Source organism: Stegostoma tigrinum, chromosome 15, assembly GCF_030684315.1.
Source record: "Stegostoma tigrinum isolate sSteTig4 chromosome 15, sSteTig4.hap1, whole genome shotgun sequence".
Lineage (NCBI taxonomy): Eukaryota > Metazoa > Chordata > Chondrichthyes > Orectolobiformes > Stegostomatidae > Stegostoma > Stegostoma tigrinum.
Window position 1 is genome coordinate 33344690 of NC_081368.1, and position 23160 is coordinate 33367849.

General features: G+C 37.2%; 1 protein-coding gene across 3 annotated transcripts in view; it reads right to left on the reverse strand.

Annotated features, from left to right (window-relative positions):
* mtmr8 (myotubularin related protein 8) overlaps positions 1 to 23160 on the reverse strand; it is a 60209-nt gene that overhangs the window by 4595 nt on the left and 32454 nt on the right. For 2 of the 3 annotated variants that reach the window (XM_059651410.1, XM_059651412.1), the window contains 8 exons: positions 23002 to 23134; positions 19978 to 20087; positions 17393 to 17518; positions 14632 to 14681; positions 10733 to 10933; positions 9866 to 9994; positions 8101 to 8227; positions 221 to 3163 (listed from right to left, as the gene is read on the reverse strand). In XM_059651410.1, the coding sequence (XP_059507393.1) occupies positions 2840 to 3163; positions 8101 to 8227; positions 9866 to 9994; positions 10733 to 10933; positions 14632 to 14681; positions 17393 to 17518; positions 19978 to 20087; positions 23002 to 23134 (1200 nt within the window). In that variant the 3' untranslated portion in view covers positions 221 to 2839. Of the gene's footprint in view, positions 1 to 220; positions 3164 to 8100; positions 8228 to 9865; positions 9995 to 10732; positions 10934 to 14631; positions 14682 to 17392; positions 17519 to 19977; positions 20088 to 23001; positions 23135 to 23160 lie in introns of those variants that run through there. The other variant, XM_059651411.1, reaches the window with a different exon arrangement.

Sequence of the window (23160 nt, forward strand, 5' to 3'; positions counted from 1 at the left end):
ATTCCCTGTTTGAAGGATATTTAATAATAATCTGTAAAATAAAAATCAAAAGGAAAACAATGCAGCTACTGAAAAACTGAAAGAAAATTTTCTACAGTAATGCATTTGTCTCAATTAATACTTCTCATGACAGGCACCGTGCCACCCATAGAAATTCATAAGAAACTCAGAAGCAATTAACACAAATTAAAGAATGATCTGCAATCAAACTACATCACGGTTAAAAAAATAATTTGTTTAATATTCCTTTATTGACCGCAGGTCAACTATTTTGCTCATCGATTATGGTCTGACAAGTTCCATGATTCATAAAAGGAGAAAAGTTAGTTAATAATCAGTTGCATTCTACATAATCTCATTGAGTTACCCTCATGTTGGGTAAAATTTCAAGCTTTCTTGAAGTGTACTTAATTACTATTTAAAAATAAACTCAAATTTAAGATGACACTATCCTTAAAATATTTAAGAAAGGAATACATGAACAAGATAAAAGCCAACTGAGCCATATGAACAAGATGGTGTCAAACTGAATTCTTATTCTGAGGTGGTACTTGAATTAATTTAGAATGATTAGAAGCATAGAATCCTATGGAAGCAGGCTATTCGGCCAATCAAGTCCACACCGACTCTCCGAAGAGCATCCCTGCCAGTCCCATCCCCTAAATTTCCTACCCTAGGCACTATGGGCAATTTAGCATGGCCAATCCACCTAACCTGCACATCTTTGGACTGTGGGCGGAAACTGGAGCACCCAGAGGAAACCCCCACAGCCATGGGGAGAACATACAAACTCCACACAGACAGTTGCCCATGGGTGGAATTGGGTCCCTCGTGCTGTGAGGCAGCAGTGCTAATCACTGAGCCCATGCCGCCAAAGGCCTCAGCATCTGTCTGAGGAAATGGGAAGGTGATCGTGGTTTATGCGGTTTTGAAATCCAGGGACCCCAATTAATAGTGTATGTATCTCTGCATGGACTGTCAAATGAGTAAAGAGTCTGGAAGCTTTTATTGTGTGTATTCAAAAGAAAAAAAATTGGTGATGTATGGGCACAGCAAATGTGAATTCTGGTATAAAACCCAGCACTCTCTAACGCTTTTACGAAAGGGCTGACATTTAGCTTTTATAGATTTTGCAGGTACTCAATAATCCTCATAGATTTCCAACAAAAAAAATGTAAAATCATTTTCTGCAATACAAAGTTTGGTGGGAATGTCAGCTGTGAGGTGAAACCATAAAAAGAGGTTAGTGAGAAATATAGAAGATTAAGTGACTGGACAAAGTAGCTAATGAGGAAATGTTATTTTGGTTGGAAGGATGGAAAATCAATATCTTTTAAAAAAGTGCAAAACTACTGAATAATGTCCAGAAGGACTTGAGTGTACCCATTAGGAACACCGACATAAACTACAGTTAGAAAATGCGTTCTGTACTCTTCATACTATAGCTTTATAAATGGGTGACCTGAAGCCCAAGAGAAAGATGGTGCTGCGCAGCCTTGAGTGAACAGAAGCTGGTTTGCAAATAAGTACACTCCAACATGAGCCACAGGACTTACTCATCACAATGACTATGTATAAACAAGGCTCTTACTTTCCACCTTGATGTCTGAACCAAATACTCTGTATAACAAAATTCCACTTGTGGCAATTTTATGATTTATTTTGTAAAATTCTAACCATTATTCAGGCATTGAGAAGTTTCCTCATGATGTCTGATAACGAAACAGGCACTGAATAACAGAAAATAAAGCAACAAATCTATTTTTACAGAAGGCAAAATGTAAAGTGAAAATATCTCGCAATCACTCAAACAGCCATAAATCTTTAGCTAATTACCAATACTGTCCACAATATATTGCAAAAACAATAAAGTGAAATACAACTTCCTCCAATGATTTGGCCCAGAATGAGTGTTCCAATGCAAGCTTATCCGGGCCACTCAACACTAGGAATTCATGAATAAATCCCCACAACTCATAGGCCAAGTGAATTATCTTAGTTAGGGTAGCAGCTGGCTTTAAATATGTCAGAGCTCCTCTCTCTGATTACTGTGCAGTGACTTTTGCACGTGGCAGAGATTTGTCAAAAACTGAATTAGACTCAAATATCATTGGAGGATAGCTTGTTTTGTGGAATTACAAATGGAATAGGCACTTAGGCAACAAATCCGTGGGCTTGTGGCAGCCATGGAACCATTTCTGAACAAGGGAAATAGAAAAACAGGTAAGGAGATAAGATTGGAGAAAAATTTAAAAGGGAAATGCAATTATCATATCTATCTTTTATATGAAAGTATTTAATCTAAAATTTTAAGAACTTCCAATTTAGAAAATATGTTGGTTAATATTTATAAAACAGCCAGCTTAAGTTTCTAAAAAGCATTCACCGCACCCAACACTGGCTTCTTCAGTGGCAAAAAATTAAGACACTACAATGAAGCAATGTGTTCAGATTGGTCCATTAAATTTTAAGAAATACACAAAGACAGATCTCAATAACTGGACACATCATAACATCTGCATTTCACCATGGAAACGCATAAGGAATTCAGGTGGAAAATGACTACAATTTCCTATCTATTATGAACAGTCTGCTAAATTTTTATATTAGCTTCTGGCAAGTGAGAATCCAACCCAAGCCCCATTTTGTAACATTTCCCTTTGAAATATATCCTCTCATTTAAGCAGCCAGATTCCCCAAAATATCTTGGAGTATTTTCCCTTTGTTAAAGAACTATCTGTTGGCATTTTCTAATTCTGACACTTTTGAATGATGGTATTTGTATCAAAACCAAATACATTTGTGAACGAATACGTACAAGTTATATGGAGATAAGTAATTATTTTTCGACAGCATCTTGGGATATTTGATGGGTGTCTTCATCTGCTTGTATTTTCAATTGGACTACATCAAGGGCATCATTGTTATTCAAAGTAGATTGACACATGAAAGAGGAGTCGTTTCCATTATCCACATGCTTGCTCCCAGCAGAAACAGTTTCAATGACCTCTTCTGTGCCATTTGTTAACATACTGTGCTCTTCCTCCAAATAGTCCTGAGCAGCACCAATTACTTGCAGGTGGGTGGAATCTTCCTCCATAGAAAGTTTCATTGGTAAGATAAAGGTAGAATCAGAATGTGCTTTATCCTGATGAGTTAGTTTCTGTAATAAGAAAACAGAACAACCATCAGAAAAGTTCCAAGTAATAGTGTGCACTGCTATACACATTAATGCACCAATTATTAAAAAAAACCCTTAAGTTAAAACTCCAATTATAAAAATACATCATGATTTATATATTGGTAGAACATTCTAACATTTCCTAAAACAGCATCTGCAATGCAAGTTTGTCAAGATAATTGTTCTCTCTCTGCTTTTGAAGGTAAAACAAGAGCACAGTTTGAAGAGATTCAAATGGCAACAAATTTCCCACAATCAAGGGCATCGAAGTCTAATTCCGTAATAATGATTAACTTTGTATTTAAACTGATGTGTAACAGAACAGATTTTCATTTAACAGCATGAGAGTTTCAAGTGAAGAAGAAACTGTGTGTGAAGTTTTTCCACTAGTAATTTGAACTCCGTTTTGAATTGCTACAATTCTAATCAAGAACCACAATCTTTTGCAATTCAGTTAGGGACCTGTAACTTTTTTTGTTATAGTCGACAAATCAGAAATCCCAATTACTCAGAATAAAAATTCCACAGATTTAGAGAAACAGAGAAATTTTTGCTGTGCAAGAGTCGCAGATGTAATCAGTAAATACAATCCATCCTGTAGTCTAACATCCAGAATTAGCATGAGGTACATATAAAATCAATTGGCAAACTATGAATACTATCAAATGACAAACACAAATAAGGCAAAGCCCACAAATTTGCTCACCAATTTATGTTGATATCAGTGATTAGTGCAAGTCATAACAATTTTTTAAATACTATCTTTGTGATGAGGGACTTAGCTTCTCCCTTTTAGAGATCTTCATCAGCAGGTCTGTGAAAGCTTGAGGGCTCTCTTAGATCAGTAAACTATAAAATTGTAAAGTAAGAGAACTCCAAATCAGGCTGTCCCAATGATATCTCACACCTCAGCTTTCATAATATCATCTCCAGAGACTATTCTACCAGGTTGGCTAGCCTGCAAAACAAAATCTAATCACCAGCATGATTCTAGCCCTCCATCAGACAACTTCAAATAATAACAGCTCTTGCATTTCCCTGTGGCCACCGCACCTAAACCCCCACCCCCCAAATCCACCCCCTGCCAGATCCTAGCATTTCCTGAGCCTTAGATCTGATGACATCATTTCAGCTGCATGGAGCTCAATCTTTTCTTCATCTGCTATCGCAGAAACTCAGAATTGTTACGACACAGGAAGTGAGTTACCTATTACGTTAGCACCAACCTTCTAGGAGTACCTCATTTTCTGCCATTCTCCTGACCTCTCCATCAACATTGCATATTGTTCCTTTTCAGATAACCATCTAATTCCCTTTTGAATGCCTTCATTGAACTTACCTCCACTGCACTCTTAGGCAGTGCCTTCTAGAGACCTTAACCACTGTGTGTAACAGATTTTCCTGGTATCACTCTTGCTTCTTTTACTAATTATTTTAAATCATTTGTCCTCTCAGTCTATACTTTTTACGAGTGGGAACATTTTGTCCCTATTGATTCTGTCCAAACCGCTGATGATTGTGAACACATACGTATGCATGTGTGCAGTCTGAAAAATTTAGAGGTGAATGTGCACAGGTGGCATTCACCATAGGATTGTTGGTACCAGCTGATCTATTGATTAATAAAGCCTAGGATACTTTATGCTTTAGTAACTATTCTTGCTACCAGCTGATCTATTGATTAATAAAGCCTAGGATACTTTATGCTTTAGTAACTATTCTTGCAATTGTTATGCTAGCTTTTATGACTTAAGAAATTATACACACAGGTCCCTGTGCTCTTGCATCTCCTTTAGAATTGGACCCTTTTGTTTCATTTTGGTACAAAGAACATGGACTGGCAAAATGAATCTCTTCACACTTCTCCATATCAAACTTCACGAGTCCTATCTGTGCAATCTATCAACTTTTGAAGTTCTACACTGTCCTCCTCACAGTCAAGGTCAGAAATCACTGAAACCAGGTTATAGTCCAACAGGTTTATTTGAAAACACAAGCTTTCAGAGTTTTACTCCTCCTTGAGATGTTAGTGAGAGAGGTGTTGTCTACCCAGTCCAACACTAGCGCCTCCACATCAATCACTCCTTACAGCTGCCAATATTCAAGTTTTCAATTAACTGCAAGTTTTGAAATTTTGTCCTGTAGGCCAGGGTCTAGATCATCTACACAAATCAAGAAAAGCTGGGCTCCCAACAAGGCCTAAGGGGAACACCATCATAAACCTTTACCCTGCCTCACTAACATGCATTAACCACTACTGTTTCCTGTCACTCGGTCAATTTTGGGTCCATGCTGCAACTGTCATATTTACTTCATGAGCACTAAACTCTGGAACGCTTTGTACCCTCAGCTCTCCCTCTGTGGTCAGATTTTCACACTGTTAAAGACCACATAGCTCCAAGAATGAAAACTATCAAATAAAGTAGGGCTGTTATAATTGAATAGCAGGAAAGTTTATCAACTGAAAAATCAGGAGCTCTTATGTATATATCATTGTGCTGTACGATACAATATTTGGTTTTGAAGCAGTAAGAGGGAGAATTTGAGATCGAACAGCGCAAAGAACATAGGAAATTAATAAGATTCTGCCTAACAAATGCCCTTTGATCAGTTGAGCTGCAGAGTGGAAGTGTTAACTGCAGCAGTGTCAGAAATATCCAGAGCCTGTTGACACAATGTATGCAATTCTACTTCTCTATGTGTGACAGAGACAAAACAAGAGAAAGCTTGGAAGAAAGAAGTCATACAAGGCAAGACCCAAGTTCATTTGGTCAACTGATGAATTGAAGGAGGACAGTCACCCTCTGAACAACAGAATGCCAACACTGCAAAAATAAAATGGACTGTGTAGAAAATAACTTTTCATTTTGTTGTTTGGACTTTAGGTTGTTGAAATTATGGTTACACAATTATGGTCACAGTCATGGTCATGGACCATGGCCTTACAGGCACAATATTCAAAATCGACCTATTGAAACTAGACATTTTTCTTTAGGGAGATCTAGACACTCTTCCAAGAACAGAGTAAGTGCAGGAATGAAGAAGCTAATCTTGGAACAACTGTAACAGACAAACAAGGTCAAAAATCACACAACACCAGGTTATCTTCCAACAATCCAAAATCAGAGAAAATTTGAAGTCTGATATGGTTTTGGTCCTGAGAATGCCAGATTTTGGACGTCAGATCAGTGCTGAATGACGAAGTAAGTTCAATGACTCATTGATCTACTTTTGCTCCCATTTCTTCTGTTTTGTGTAAAATGCTACATAATATACTTGCTGACAAAGCGGAAGCCCTTACAGAAAAAAAAAGGACCATGGCAGCACTGAAAAGAAATTGATCGAATGACAGGGTTCGGAGGGCAATTGTGGACAGTTGTAATTCAGGCTGGGTGCCACAATACAATGATGTCCCCTAGAGGTTGGTACTGGAGCCAGGTTTTTTAAAGATATATACATTACTTTTTTTATATATATAAAAATGAGCATTACATGGGAGTAAGTATATGTCAAAATTTGAGGTGACACAAAGTTTGGAAGTATTGTGAACTGTTAACGGGATTACAGTAGTCTTCAGTATATCAACTGGCACTCATGTGGCACGTGACATTTGATACAGAAAAATGTGAAGCAGTACGTTTTGGAATAAAAGATAACAAGGGCCAATCTAAAGAGTCGTATTCCAAAGTGGTGGCAGGAACAGATACCTTGGGAGTACATACACAAATTGTTGCAGGTCACAGCTGTTTTAGGGAATCAAGAAACTTATGCAATGTGTAGGAAAGTGGAATTGAAGCCCAAGGTCAGCCAGGGTCATACTGAATCAAGCAGCAAGGACTTATGGTCTACTCCTGTTCATTTATTTATTTGCCCTGCAAGGCAAGAATATAAATTGTTAAGAAGGCAAACAGGATCCTGGGCCTCATAAATACCAGCATGGAGTACAGAAACAAGAATGTTATGAATCATTACCAAAAAAAAACACACCGATTTGGCCTCAACTGAAATATTGTATACAATTCTGGGCAATAATCTTCAAGAAAGCTATGGAGGCTTTAATGAGTGTGTGGAAGAGATTTACAATTGCTCCAGGGCTGAGAGAATAGAAGGATAAATTAGAGAAACTGAAGTTGTTTGTCTTAGAGAAAAGAATATTTAGAGGAAATTTGATAGTATTTAAAACCATGAGGTATCTAGACAGAGTAGATAGTGGTAAACTGCTTCTGTAAGCAGAAGGTTGAGAATTGTAGAGCACAGAATTATGGTAATTGCTTCTTTTTCCAATATACCAAATGGTTCGGGTCCAGAATGCTATGCATGTACGTGTGTTGGCGAGTGTCTGCTGGAAGCATATTTATTTGCAATTTTCAAAAAAAGAAAAAAAAAATTGGATAAATAGCCGAATCGAAAAAATATGCACAGCTTTAGCAAATTAATGGAGTAATCAGACTGGTTTGGTTGCTTTCACAGAGACATAGCATGAACTTGACAAATCAAATTCTTCTGAGCCATAATCATTCTAAGAACAGCACAAACATGAATAAGGCACAGTTTTTTGTTTAAAAGTAAGAACCCCTTAGCTTATTTTGTCTCTATTTTTTGAAGATATAGAAAGTGCCCAGAGGTTGAAAATGCTTGGACAGGGATAACTGAGGTCGTATTAGCCAGTTGCTGATAGAGTGCATGAGAAACTGAGAGATGCACACAGGCAATGGAGTCTCATTCTTAATTACGTGAATAATGTGAGAGCCATGCATAAATATGAGTAGAAACACTGACAGACTTTCACCTGTTGAAGTCAAAGGATTGGGCAAAATATAGCACTGTAACTCAGAATGCAATCTGCACCTAGGAATTCAAATTTGATTGCATGGTATGACATCGTGATGCACCAATGTATTAATTTTAACTTCACTCACCTGATTCAGATCTGCCACAGTTTCTTCGAGGTCAATTTTCTGTTTCATTGAAGCATGTAGACAATCCACAACTGATTGTCTGGGCTGCATTCCTCTGTCAAAACGGTTGTACATACCACACCAGAATCTTGTCAAGAAAACAGACTCAAGTTCATAAAGGTAACAGCACTTCAACAAATGGCAGTAAACTGTCACAGTCAAAAAACGCTATTGTGGAGTGTATAATCACTGATAAATTTTCAAAGCTTACATGAATAAATCGAAACTTAAGGAACCTCTGAAGATTAAACTTATTTTTATTACAAATCAAAATATAATAAAAGAATGAATAGCAAACATATTACGTGCTCAATAATTGGATGTTTCAGTCTAAGGAAATGAATTCAAGTCATTCCATTTATTACAGTTGAATACTTTGTTGATCTTCGACTGCACCAAATCAGACAGAGCTGTACATGTAGATTATAACAATAGAATTTGGTATCGCAAAGAAAAAATTAAAGTCAGGTGATTCATTGACCCCAGGCTTAGCTTAAAAGCAGCAAAAGCCAAGAAGGAACATGCTGGCCAATTCTTTTATTTGGAATACAACATACAGCTTAAACTTTTTATCCCCAAGATAAAGTCTATGCTTGACTTATCCAAGACATAAGACAAGAAAATTATTTCATCAGTGGAAACATAGATGCCATCAACACAGCATTTTGTTACAAGATGCAATTGTGTAATTTTTCAAAAGATTTATTCATGGGATGTGTGTAACTGGCTATGTCAGCATTTACTGCCTCTTCCCAATTGCTCTTGATAAGGTGATAGTGAGCCACCTGTAAGATTATCATTTGACTGACAGTATGGTTTCATAGATTCTTATTTCACTGTTGCAATTGGCTGTTCTTCATACATGAATCTTACTCAAACATGAAGAGCATTGCAGCTAAGTCAAATACACATCTCAATGCAAAAATGCACATATTAACCCCCAACATTTACTTCGAATCAGAATGAGAGCTACGGTGAAGGACTGGGAACTCTTGATAACGTCCTGCAATACATTTTCCACAGGACATCCATCATCTTTAATGAAAATGTTTTCATAAATAGTCAAAGATCACTAGTCAATTACCAAGTCTGATGTTGTACTGGGTGGGAAATATTGGTTATCATCAGGAAAACTGGAGTAAGGATCAGCTAATTGCGGCTGTCTTACTTCTAGCTGGTAATTGTTTGGATCTGGAGGAAACACTTCTGCATTTTCCGGTTCACTAGCAATGCCTTAAAGGCGTTGTATGGATCCATCCTTTCTAGATCCCTCTTGTTTGACAAAGTCCTGAATTCCAGGAATTTCAGTCTGTATAAGTGAAACAAAATGCTGCTGAACTGAAGGTACACAGTTTCCTTAAATGATTCAAGTGATCAATTCGCCTTCCAACAGCAGATCGGTTAGATGTAGCCCTTCCCATCAGCGCAAACATCCATTGCAATTAAGTGTGGAAAGAATGGAGGTAGGTTAAGATTTTAAAATATTTAACTTTCCAATAATTGCTCCCATACAGTATTGTTGAATTATGATCAACCAATTAATAGGCAGAAGAACAATCTTAAAAATCATCTTCCTGTCATTCATAGCTCCCCTCAACTCCCCCCAACCAAAAGTAGATCATGTTGTATGTTAACTCAGCAACAAGATCTTTTGGCCTATGAAACTACTATTACGAAGAGCAATGCTTTCAATGAGTAATTGATCAAGGGATTGAAGTACACTCACTTGAAGTTAAAAGGGGCAGTATTGGGCTTTAACACAATATTGACTGCACTGGGTTTATACAGAGGATTCTGGTAGAGGTACTGCTTTGCCAATAGGAATGGCCACAAGGAATGTGTCTTCTCTTGAAGCCTATAAAGCACAAGAAAATTTCCAAATCATGCAAGCTATTTTACAACCTTGTTGAGTATTTATTTAAACTCAGTGTAATGGCAGGATTTTCAAATCATTAGAAAAACAAACATGGTACAATGATGAAAATTGACATGCAGGTGCTGACTTCAAATCAAATTCTCTCCTTTGCTCTTGAAAGCACCTAATATGAAATGCGAGTCAGTTGAGTGAGTTTTGGAGCTCTCAGTTACCTCATCCAAATAGCCACTTTACAAATGTAAGCTGAATGAGCAGTTGCCAACAAGTTACTCAGTTATGGAGAACATCATAGACATACCCTCAACATAACCTCATGCACACATACGCACACCCAAAATGAAAAATGTATAAAACATTTAAGAACAGGACTTGTTTCCTCGTTAGAGCTGTTGAATTTGTCTGTAGCACTTCCACTGTTCTGACTGAGATTAGTTAATGTGGCATAATTCTGGAGTTCTGGTTTATCTCCTCCTTGTATTTGTCAATGCAAGTTAAATCAATATAAATCTCTTGATTAACAATATTGGGCTGAACAGTTTACAACTAGTCATCAAAAATAAATAATGGAACCCAGATCTACTTTAAAACACATTGCTTGTGACGACTGATAACTAAATAGGACAGTGGTGTAGCAATAAACTCAAATTCACTAAGGTTTTCTGAATCCTAACAACTCTCACTTAATTAATTTGTAACATGCACAGACTTCGTACTGACTTTAATTCCTGGCGTTCTTTCTGGCAGTTTCCAATAAAGTTGCCAAATTGACAGGAGAATACATGGTCATGGATCTCCAACAAGTACTTCTCAGTAAACTCAAAAGCACATGGAAATTGTTCCAGCAGATGCCAAGTGCATTCAATAAACTGGGTAAATACAGGAGAAATTTCTTTAGAGTCAGCTTCTAGATGCCCACATCTGTAAGAGATTTAAAAAGAAATTAATGAAAATGTCCAAACTCACTTATAATGAAGCCCCCAATTGAAATGGTACTTATTTCCCCTTCCAAGCTAATTCCATGCAGATCTGAAGGACCTCTGTTCATACATGTTGGCCCAATCTGACATCTTTACATACAATCATGTATCGTGACACATTTTTCAAATATCAGAGCTCAATCCGCTACTCTCACAATGTACATACAAAGTACATTCTTTGTAGAAGACACTGGATTGTACTACCTCCATTCCCTGAAAACGATTTGGAATTTACATAGTGCCTTTGACATTCATAAAATACCCTTTGGGGGTAGTTTACAACAGAAATGATTTATCCACCAAAAGTTGACATAGAATCACATCACAACTGATTAAAAAAAATGAAGTCAAATAGATGGGTTTTAAGGGGTCTCCGTAAGGAGAAGCAGTTGGGCAGAGTGGTTTAGGGAGAGATTCCAGCTTTGCAGCTAAAGACATTGCTGAAATGAATTGGCCATACAAAACAAAAGCCAGAATTTGAGGGATGCAGATTTCAAGAAGGTTACACAGAGCTCAGGGAGGGGTGAGCCATGAAGGTATTTTCAAAATATATTCTTTCACAATATGTTAGCAAGGGCAGCGTTTGTTACCACTCAGTTCAAAGGCAATTAGGGATGGACTTGCTAGACAACTTCAGTTGAACACTGCTGCAGGTCTGGAGTCACATGTCGGCCACATTGAGGCAAGCTTTATATTCCAGAATTATTAATTGAAATCCAAATTTCACCAACTGGCAGGGATGAAAATTTAGAAACTAAGGTAATCCTCAATTCCACATAACCTTAAAAGGGGGAGCAAGGGCAGGTGGACCTGAGTATATATATGAATAGATCACTGAACATGGCAGGACAAGTTATTTTTCATTCACTCATAACATGTGGGCATCACTGGCTGGCCAGCATTTATTGCACATCTTCTGTTGTCTTTGAGAAGGTGGTTGTGAGCTGCCTTCTTGAACTGCTGTAAGTTGACCAATGATTAATTGGGGAAGGGTTTCCAGGACTTAGACCCAGCAATTCTGAAAGGAACACTGATATGTTTCCGAGTCAGGATGATGAGTGGCTTGGAGGGAAACATGTAGGTGGAGATGTTCGCATGTATCTGCTGACCTTGTCCCTCGATGGAAGTGGCTGTGGGTTTGGAAGGTAGTAAGGAGTCCTGGTAAAGAGCAATTAATAAAGAATGGATTATTCTTAGCTTATTAATAAGGACAAGAGCAAGGAACTGATGCTGAACTTGTCTAAGACACTTTTAGACCTGAGCTACAGTATTGTGTACAGTTCTGGGTGCTGTATTTTAGGAAGGATGTGAAAGCATTGGAGAGAGTGCAGCAGCATTTTAAGAATGGTTTCAGGAATTGAGACATTTCAGTTATGAGCAGAGATTGAAGAACTTGGGATTGTTCTTCTTGGAAAGAAAAGGCGAATGGAAGTTGTGAAGGAGTTTTTTTTAAATAACGAGGGAGCTGGATACAGTAGATATGGAGAAAATGTTCCCACTTGTAAAAGGCTCAAAAACACGAAAGCACAAATATAAATGATTTGCACATGGAAGCAAATGCGAGTGAAAGAAAACTTTATCAGACAGTAAATAGTCAGGATATGGAATGCTCTGTTTACAAGTGTACCAGAAGCAGGTTCAAATTGAACATTAGGTGATTCATTTGGATAGAAATAACATGTAAGAGGTATAAAGAAAAGGCAGGAGATTTGCAGTAGGTTATCAGGCTCAACTGAAGAGCCTGTGCAGGCACAAAGGGCCAAGTTACCTCTTTTGTGGTGTAACACTTCGTGATTCAGAACCCAGAAGGGATGAATGAATGGGACTTGGTGCACATTAAGGTACAGGCAAAGGAGTTCTGGATGAAATTAATCTTGTGGGGGCAGGGAGGTGAGTTGCTAGCTAGTAGGAAATTTGGTACAATAGAATTTGGAGTTAACCAGAGGTATGGATTACGGTCGTAGTTGATGTGAAGCAAAATCCCAGATTAATGGACAGCTATTTATCCTTTAAAGAGGCCCAAACTGGGTTCTAACATTCTAACCTTGCATCACAGCATTAGGCCTTCCAGCCATTTCTGAAATTCATTTTTTGTTCCAGAAAATTTGTATTTTCAAAAAAAAAACAGAATTTTTTTGGAAGAAAGATCAGATCTAGTTAATTCGTACAATAATTAATTTTGGACTAAGTAACATAACTAAGACTATAACAAACAGGAATAGGCAAGCAATTGTCACTCAATAATACTTCATGAACTGCAAATTTATAAGAAAGGAATCATAACAGAGGGCGTCACCTTCTTTAAAACAATACCACATCATCTGCCCTTTCATGGGGTCAAGTTCATAACAAGAACAATCTTCAATGCAGTAACCTATGCATTCAAGTACAGGAGAGCAACAAGAACCCAACTTTCTAATCCAGAGTGGCTGTACTAACAAACTGAAACATCTTACATAATAACTGAAATAAGATCATAAGACCATAAGACATAGGAGTGGAAGTAAGGCCATTCGTCCCATCAAGTCCACTCTGCCATTTAAAATCATGGCTGGTGGGCATTTCAACTCCACTTCCCTGCACTCTTCCCATAGCCCTTGATTCCCCGAGGTCAAGAATTTGTCGATCTCTGCCTTGAAGGCATCCAACGTCCCAGCCTCCACTGCACTCCGCGGCAATGAATTCCACAAGACCATCACTCGCTGGCTGAAGAAATGTGGTCTCATTTCAGTTTTAAATTTACCCCCTCTAATTTTAAGGCTGTGCCCACAGGTCCTAGTCTCCCCGCCTAACGGAAACAACTCCCTAGCGTCCACCCCTTCTAAACCATACATTATCTTGTAAATAACCGGCATAAACCTACAAACCTATTACAGTCAGTCTTCAAGTCTAACATTCTTTACAGTTACAATGTCTTGTTCACATCACCTCCAAGTTTCACTAAGTACAGCTCAAAGAGTGCTGCCTACCAAGGCAGCTTTTTTTGTTTCTATATGTGAGTTTTAGCATTTGAAAAGAATAACTGAAGTGAGGGAAGGAAAAATGAGTGTGAGCAAGAGAGAGAGAGACAAAGAGAAAAAAAGGATATGCCTGTTAACCAAGTGTGGAGCTGGATGAACACAGCAGGCCAAGCAGCATCTTAGGAGCACAAAAGCTGACATTTCAGGCCCAAATCCTTCATCAGAAAAAGGGTCTAGGCCTGAAACGTCAGCTTTTGTGCTTTTAAGATGCTGCTTGGCCTGCTGTGTTCATCCAGCTCCACATTTTGTTATCTTGCATTCTCCAGCATCTGCACTTCCCATTATCAAGGATATTCCTGTAATTGACAGCTGGATCTCAACCATATGCAGTTTTAAGTTATTTCACAGTAACAAATGTTATTATCATTTATAATGCAAAAATATTTAAGTCATCTCACTATCATCTTGATTAAGATCAACAAATTATGCAAATATCAGGAAGTGGACCTTTTTGTCTCCTATGACTTAACAATACTAGACCACGTGATGCCTTTACCCATTCGGATGTCTAGGGAAGATTACCATTACTCTTCAATATGCTTTAAACATTTACTTAATACTGGAGAAATTAAATTGATTAATACACATCTACAATAGCAACAAAAAAGTAGGCGATTACCTTTGGGAGAATTTGTGTCCCATTGAGATCCATTCTTTTTCTACAAGAACCTTGAAAATAAAGACATAAGTACATTCTTTTATTGATAATTTTCTTAGTCCACATGCAGTTCCTGTACATTTTAATCAGCAATTTAAGAGCTATAGAACTTTTGTTGTATTTACAATTTAATATTCTTTTGAAATAGTTAATGTGTTTTAAAATCATTATGTAAATAACATCTTTAGTTACTTAGGTCCAGGCTTCAAACTTTTGGGCAGCTCCTCATCCCACATCTGGAAACTTCAAACACTGCTTAATCATTGAAGTATAAGATTCCTCCTCCTGATTCATTCTGTTTTACAACCATATTTTTTCACCTCTATCACACTGCCAGTCTACAGTCAAACACTGTCAATGTTCTCAGTCATACTTCAGGATCAACATTCCTCAATGCTATCTTTATAGTGACTGGTTAATTTCACAGTCTGAGCCTTCAATATCACAAAAATTGATTTTTTTTTTCAGAACATGGTAATTCCATCAACAATATCTGGGTAAGGAAGTAGTTTGAAAAATTCCGTGAAAATTTCCTGCAAACATTGACATGCCCTAAGACTTACTTTCAGGGCATGAAAGACAATGCCAATATTTTACAGTAACAGTGAAAAAGTGAAGCCATTAATGTAAACCATAAGAGAAAAGAGTCAGTCAGGAAACCAATTCTGCCAAACACACCCACGTGGCTAAATGCAGAAATCAATAAGTTGAAAGGTTACCTTGCCAAGAGACTCAATGCTATAACACATGAATGACTTGAAATTGGGATATTTACACACTACAAAGCATATCGTTCCTCTAAACCGTGTAGCAATCCAGAGTTGTTGTAGACTAAGCACAGCCGAACGTCTAAGTTGCCACATGTATCACACAAACAAGTTTAAATACCGCTGCGTTCAAAATTAATAGGCCCCATACTACAAAAAAAAAGTTGGCAGGACATTAATACAGATTAAACATATCAATAGCTTTAGGGATTACTCAAATGGAAGTGAATTTTTAAATGGGATTTTACATTTTAGTTAGGTTAGGACAGTTCCTCTGACATTAAAAATTAACCTTTTCTGGGTCTGGTGACATATTCCTTCAGATCTTAATTATTTTGCCAGATTCATTTTTTATTTACACTTTAGATATGACTAACATTGCATCCCTGTTCTGGTTGCCACACAACTAAAAAGATATGCATATTTTGGTGAGGGTACAGAAAAGGTTTACCAAGATAATGTCTGGTTTGATGGGAATTAGATATGAGAAGAGATTGGACAAAGACATTGGTTTCTTTTCACTTGAATATTGGAGTCTGAGGGACAATCTGATCGTAGTTTACAAAATTATGAGAGGCACGAACGTATTGGATAATTGAAGGCTTTTCCCAGGTTAGGAATGTCAGTTACAAGGGTTCATAGGTGAAGGTAACTGGGTGAAAGTTTAAAGGAGATGGAGAGGCAGTTTTATTTAAATACAGGGTGATAAGTGCCTGAAATGCACTGCCGGGGAGGAGGTAGAAACAGATACAACAGCAATATTTAAGCAGCATCTTAACTGATACAAGAATAGATGGAAGAGGGGGATACGGACTGTGTAGGAGCAAAAGGTTTTCAGTTTAGAAAGGCATCATGTGTCGGCAGTGGCTTAGTCAAGGGCCTATTCCTGTGCTGTACTGTTCTTTGTTCTTGATTCTTTAAATCAGTGAAAAAAAACTACCATTGTATGAAACATTTCCGTTAAACGTGTATGCCAAAAGAAATTACTAATGCTATTAAGATGAGCAATGCTGGAAAAAAATGTAGAAATCAAAAATCATGACATTTACAATAAAACAGTTAAAACTTTTGTTTAAAAAAGAGTTATTTAGCTCAAGTAATTCAACTTCAATTTACGATTATTTCAGCCAGTGCACAGTAAATACACCACAATAATGACCCTACTACCACTTCCCTACGGAGAAGAAAAAAATTATTTGAGGTGGCTACTGTTCAATATTACCCAGTCAACACTTTGCAAATGTGAATGTCAGTGTTGATCACAAAGAAGATTGCCCAAAAAAATCCAACAGCACTTGACTGCGTTTTTGAAAAGTATCAGTATTTAAAATAACAGACAAGGAGCAAAAAAAATGTCAACACATTCATTTATTGCAGCTTCCAGCACACGTTAAAAATAAGTTCCTCCCTTCTCCGAAAGTGCTGATCAATGCTGTGATATGGTCCCTTGAGTTTCATTAGTTCTGTAGTGCCTCAGCATTGCTTTCTGTGGCAACATAAAATCTTGGCAGGTAATTAAAATTATTTCACTGTGAGGACTGCACAGCGAGATCTTAATTGGACACTTCTATGTCTATAGCAGTACATTTTAATGCAAAAATGGTTGAATAGTTATGGGGAAGAATCCAAATGTGGTTTTTCTCCCCACTGGTCAAAACACTAAAACTAATTATCGATGCTGTCATCTTTGATAATCAACTCAGGTTCAACCACTCCTCACCTCTCCCAAAGGCTGTCTAGATTAACAATTCAATTGGCATCATTTGTTCAGCATAATGCAGAATAATGTTATCACTACAGGGCCTAAAAAGTAATTTTGGTTTAATAGCAAAGTGTGTTTGGATCAGTAAGGAAACAAATCATAATCTGGTTAAGTAATGTAGAATAAAACATCATTTGAAATAGCCAAAGCAGTCAAATTTTCAAACACTCGAGCACACAATGAACATCCTCACCATAAATCCCTTTATTGTCCGGTAGTAGGAATCCAGGAGGAGGGCAGCCAATGAGCAAACTTGAACAGTACGATCCCACCCATCAGAACAGTGGACTAACACACTGGCATTTTCCTCAGACACTGCCTACCAGAAATGATAGAAAACATGCAACTTTAAACAGGTCATCTAGAAGTACCATCATTTTTATACAAATTTGATATTTTTCCTTCTTTCCAATAAAGTGATAATCTATTAAAACCACAAAATAGCAGTATGTCAGGGGACAGGAAGTAGACAAGAAGGATTATTGTCAAGAATACAGAAATGTCAATACAATATGAAAATGTTAGAGATAGTAGGAGAATCTGAGAAAACGTGGTGTGTAGCTGGATGAACACAGTGGGCCAAGCAGCAAGAGAGGAGCAGGAAAGCTTGACGTTTTGGGTCGGGACCTTTCTGAAGAAGGGTCCTGAACTGAAATGTCAAGCTTTCCTGCTCCACTGATGCTGCTTGGTTTGCTGTGTTCATCCAGCTACACACCATGCTATCCCACAATATGAAAATGTTCGTCGATAGTATTATAACCCACTGGGGGAGGCAACATCTCAACTATTAATCCAAAATCTCTGCTAATGATCTGAGTCACTTGGTTCAAATCCCACCGTGGCGGTTGGCAGAATTTGAATTCAATAAAGAATCTTGATCTAGAGGGATATGGTGATGACCATGAATCCATTGCTGATTGTCAGAAAAACCCATCTCGCTCACTAATGCCCTTTAGAGAAGTAAATCTGCGTCCTTACCCAGTCTGGCACACATGACGTCAGACCCACAGCAGAGTTGTCTCTTAGGATGATTAGGGATGGGCAGTAAATGTTCACTTACCCAGTGACGCCCACATTCCATGACTGAATTTTTTTTAAAAATTGGGAATGTGCACTGATTCTTGTACACCACGACTTCTGGGGTCACCACAATAGTGCTTTAATCAAAGTAAGCAAAATCTACAGTTTACTTGGCTGATGGAATCAGCTTAGCAGAAAACATTTACCAGATTTGTTGTTTAAACATGAACTGTTGTCTATTACAGCTAAATAAATTCTAGTCATAGCTGAACAAAACCACAAATTGTTAACATTTAATTCTACTATTTGAAACTCTAACCCCTTTGAAAACTCCTACACACAGAGACAAAGACAAAGAAAAACATTGATATTATGGCGGAGGAGAAGAAACACGGTTCGATGGCACCAATCTACAATGTTTGGTAAGATATTCCTTTCGCTTCCCAAGATCTTCTATTCTCCAATTTCCTTTCTGGATTCTTTCATTTCTTTGCAAGAGGCACAAGGTGACTCATACATTAATTATATCTTAGTTACTTGGTTAAAAGCAATAGATTACATTGAGAAAATAACTGATTTTCTTCAGGCTTTGATTACTTTTACTGCAGAAAAATAGAGACAGGCCAGAGACCTTCTGTCTCTGTATTGTTGTCACACACCAGCTGTTCAGCTGCCCCAGGAACCAACCCAACTTTCAAAAGGGAGTTACAGTTTCAATGATGTTTCATAGTTCTGGATACAGGTAAACAAAACAAAATTATTTGTAATAAACAGTTGTCCTTGTTAAGAACAGAAATCTTTTTCTGAAAAAGGGTCCAGACCCAAAATGTCAGCTGTCCTGCTCCTCTGATGCTGCTTGGCTGCTGTATTTATCCAGCTCCACACCTTGTTATCTCAGATTCTCCGGCATTGGCAGTTCCCACTATCTCTAGAAATCTGGCCAGTGTTTTCTGTTAATTTGATTCCATCAGAAAGGTAAATGGGGAACATTGCATTTTTGGACCAAGTCACTAACTTTTGAGGTGACCTCAGGAAAAGTGGGGCTTGAGAATCTGCCCACTTTGTCAAGTAGATTGTAAAGCTATAAATAAACAAACATTTCTTTCCCCCAAGTCTCTTGGCTGCAAATTACTTAACTCCAACAGCTGTAGTCAGGGTAGTCAGGCTGACAATCTCTGGCAATCACAACTGATTAAAAATTCACAAAACCATCATCAATTTGTTGCCAGACAAATCTCACTTTGCACTTTGCACACACACACGCACAGCCTAGTACCATGCCATCTCACTTCTCCTTCCCTGCTGCTTGCAATGCAACAATGTAAATTCAACTCATGACAAGTTCCAGTATATGTTTTTAAATGTACATCAATTCCTTCCACAGTTCTTGATTATAAGTGGCCCTTTCCTCATTTCTGTCCACAAAAACACAAAAATAAAAAATGCAGTTTTTACAGTAAGTAAATGCAAGAAGTCGTGGAAACATTTAGGAAAAGCTGCACTATGCAGAAATAAAAGGAACAAAAATAAGTAGACACTAAATTCTAATTTGAAGAGTTTACAAAAGTCTAGCTAAAGCAGTACACCAAAAGGCAGCTGTTAAGATCTAACAGACAAGGCAGAGGAGTTTAACAAGAGGCTAGAGAGTTCAGAATCATGTCAATTGTAGATTCAGTCACAGGTGAAAATTCCAATCAGAATTCAACATATGCTAGAAAAGGCACAAAAGACAACACCAAACAAAGTTCAAGCCATTACCTTTGCTAGAAAGACAGCAGCATCCATGACTGCTTTAATGTGACGAAGCCACCCAGAATTTTCCAAGCCAATGAGAAACTCACTCATTGATGGGGCCTTCAGTTCACATACTAAAAAAAATGAAAGATTTATTTTGTAGCATTTTCTTTCCCATGACTCATTAAACAAATGAAGATCATAAAGGACAGATAAAAGGTAAAGCTGTTCGAGATTCCCAAATTTGAGGGTAATTGGAATGTTTTACTTTCCATGTTTACTGAAATAGGAGCATCCCTCTATTAGACTTTCTGAAATCTCAGCATTGTTGCTCTTATACCTCACTAACACAATATTAGAAGAGGATCAGAAAGCATGTCAAAATCTGCAGGTCTCCTACACAGAAAACATTCAATAGTACTTATCAATGCAATGAAAGAGGTTCTGTAACTGTGAGCTATTCTACAAATACTTTGAACATCTTCCATAGTGTAATCTTCAAATCAAAATATTTAACTAACCTTATTCATTTAACTGTAAGAGAATAATTAACTTTATCAATGCATTTTATGAATATGTACGACTGAACAGAAAGGAAAATACGAGCGGACATTACTCTTTCCACACTTGCTGTCAATTTACAAGTTTCCAAAATTTTTGCTATTTTATATTGAAGAACATCTGAGTTCCACTTCTAATGACTATTGAGCAATCTCAGTTGGAATATACAGTGTGACTCAGTTTTGTCTGGGAAATTCTTAACTAAATTATCTGTCAGTGCCAAGGTATATCCATGTGAAAGCACTTATGCACAAGTCTGTGTCTTCAGTTAAGGACAGAATTAAAGGGGTAAAGCCACGATGAAATAAAAAGAGGAAACATTTTAGCCGAGGATAGGTGCTTTGATATCAGAGATACAAGTGAATGTAATTTACCATGTCCTTCAATTCTTCAGGGCTGAAGAAGAGTAATGGTCTAATAACGATCATACATTTCTGAACAATATTAACTATTTTCTAAAATAATTAATTTCTAATTTTAACGCAATTTGAGTTTTAATTGGCTCCCCTCAAGCATACATTGCAAATGCAGAAATGGTGAAGTTATTAAAAAGTAAAATATCATCACATATAGCTTGCCCTTGTGGTTATAGGACTAAAGAAGAAACAGCAAGACGAAAGGTTTAGAAGTTATAACACCTTCATGTTTGCGCTCCATTAATCAGTCATTTATTATGTACCCTGATAGAACTAAATTTTAAAATTAATTATGTATGCAACATTTAACGCTTATTCCAATAAATTGCTTTGATGATCGGCAACAGTTCTTCTCTACCATTTTGCTTGCGAGGGCCCTCTCATGGAACCCTGCAGCACAAGGATTGACATACACATATATATATAATAATTTTACAAGTACACATATATTTTGCATTAAACAAAGCAATCAAAATGTATCACATAGCACCAATGACAGTTCTGTCATGAAAGGGAGGCAACTTCCAAAAACACACTTTTCATGGCATAGTCAGTGTTCATTGTGTTTGGTACTTAATGTTCATTTATGTCATTAATGAAAAAAATCCAGTTTTGTACTACCAGGCTGACCAAACATAAGCAATATTTTTTGTGCTGCAGAAGAAACAATACTGCATTCAGCAGCAAATATAACTAACATGATCATGTTTCATGTGATGTCTGCAAACGTACACTTTTCATCAGAAATTTGAGCTAGAAATTGAGAGTGTGAATCTGACTGACTTTTACTTTTCCAGCAGATATTGGAGGCCCCCCTGCTGTCATTTGATACTCCTATGCTGGCATCACACTGTGTAAGTGCAGTTAATCAATGGAGGCCTATGCGCTTATTTTGTAACTTAAGGTTATTATACAACACAAATCATCAGTTCAACTATCATAACAGATCAACGTTGAGTTCTGTTATTAGAATTATGCATAATGTCCGGCATTGTCAGTGATAATAAATTCAAAACTATTGTGTAGGTTGCCTGTCAAGCCAGGGTCTGTTAAACTACTTGTGACTTTGTATGTACCAGTTGTTATGCCTACCTGCATCCCCCACCTTGATTTTGCACCAAGTCTGCTGTGTTTAACGAACTGTCTCAGTGCATACAAACTCAGCAAAGGCCTTGTGTACAAGAAAACCCAAAGAAAAGAAAACAAAAAAGGGAGATTGTTTAATGTAGACAAAGAAAAAGTGATGACATTAAAACATATACAGTCATTTTATTTATGACAGGTTGTCCGATAAAATACAGACTTTTGGTTGGCTTGGTCTGCATTGCAGTAGAATTCAGAAAATGCTCAAAAGTCAAGATTCTTAAATCAAAAAAAAGTGAACAGCAACAAAACGGAATAGTTAAGAGAGAGTAGGGGTTAACGTGGAAAGGTTTGTATCAAAGTAACGTAAACAGAACAGCTTTGCTTAGAATAATTTCAATGTTTAAAGAAACACAAGCAAGGGAAATAAAGAGCTTTAAAGTTTAAAAAAAAATCTTGGCTACAAGAAAAGCAAAGACACTGTGACTAATGGTGGGACTCCTATGAATATGGTAATGTTTTAATTGCAAGTCCTAAATTCAATATTTGCTTTTGCAGGGCTGTTAAAAACCTCTTGCTTAGAGGTCCTTGCAATCAAGAGACCAGCCAGTACACTACGAAGCCTGGTGTGAAGTAATCGACCTAAAACATTAATTCCATTCCTCTTTCCGCATATAGTATTTGTTCTGCTGAGTTTCTATCACCATCGATTTTTGTTTTTGATTTCCATCACTGGTTTCTGTGGCTCAGTCATGCAGATCAAAGATCCCAAGACCTGCTGACTTTGTTGATATTTGTTATATTGGAAGCCGTACATAAATTAAATTAAGGATTCTTCAGTAGTTAAAAGTACCAATGCAATATCAAGCACTAAAGCCACAATTACTTTTCTGATTAATTTTCAGATTAATTTTTTTAACCACTAAATTTATATACCTATTTGACTTTTAATAAACAAGTCATAGCTGGAACAGAAAATAAGCATTACCTTCTAAAAGCTTTTGTAAACTGTTTCTCATTACATGAATGTTTTCAATACCAATAAATTGGAATCTAATGTTGGAATAATTATCTTCATTTTCGTATCCCTTTCCAGCAGCTCTGTTTGCCATGGCATTTAACTGTAAAAAGAAATCAATACTGTTGA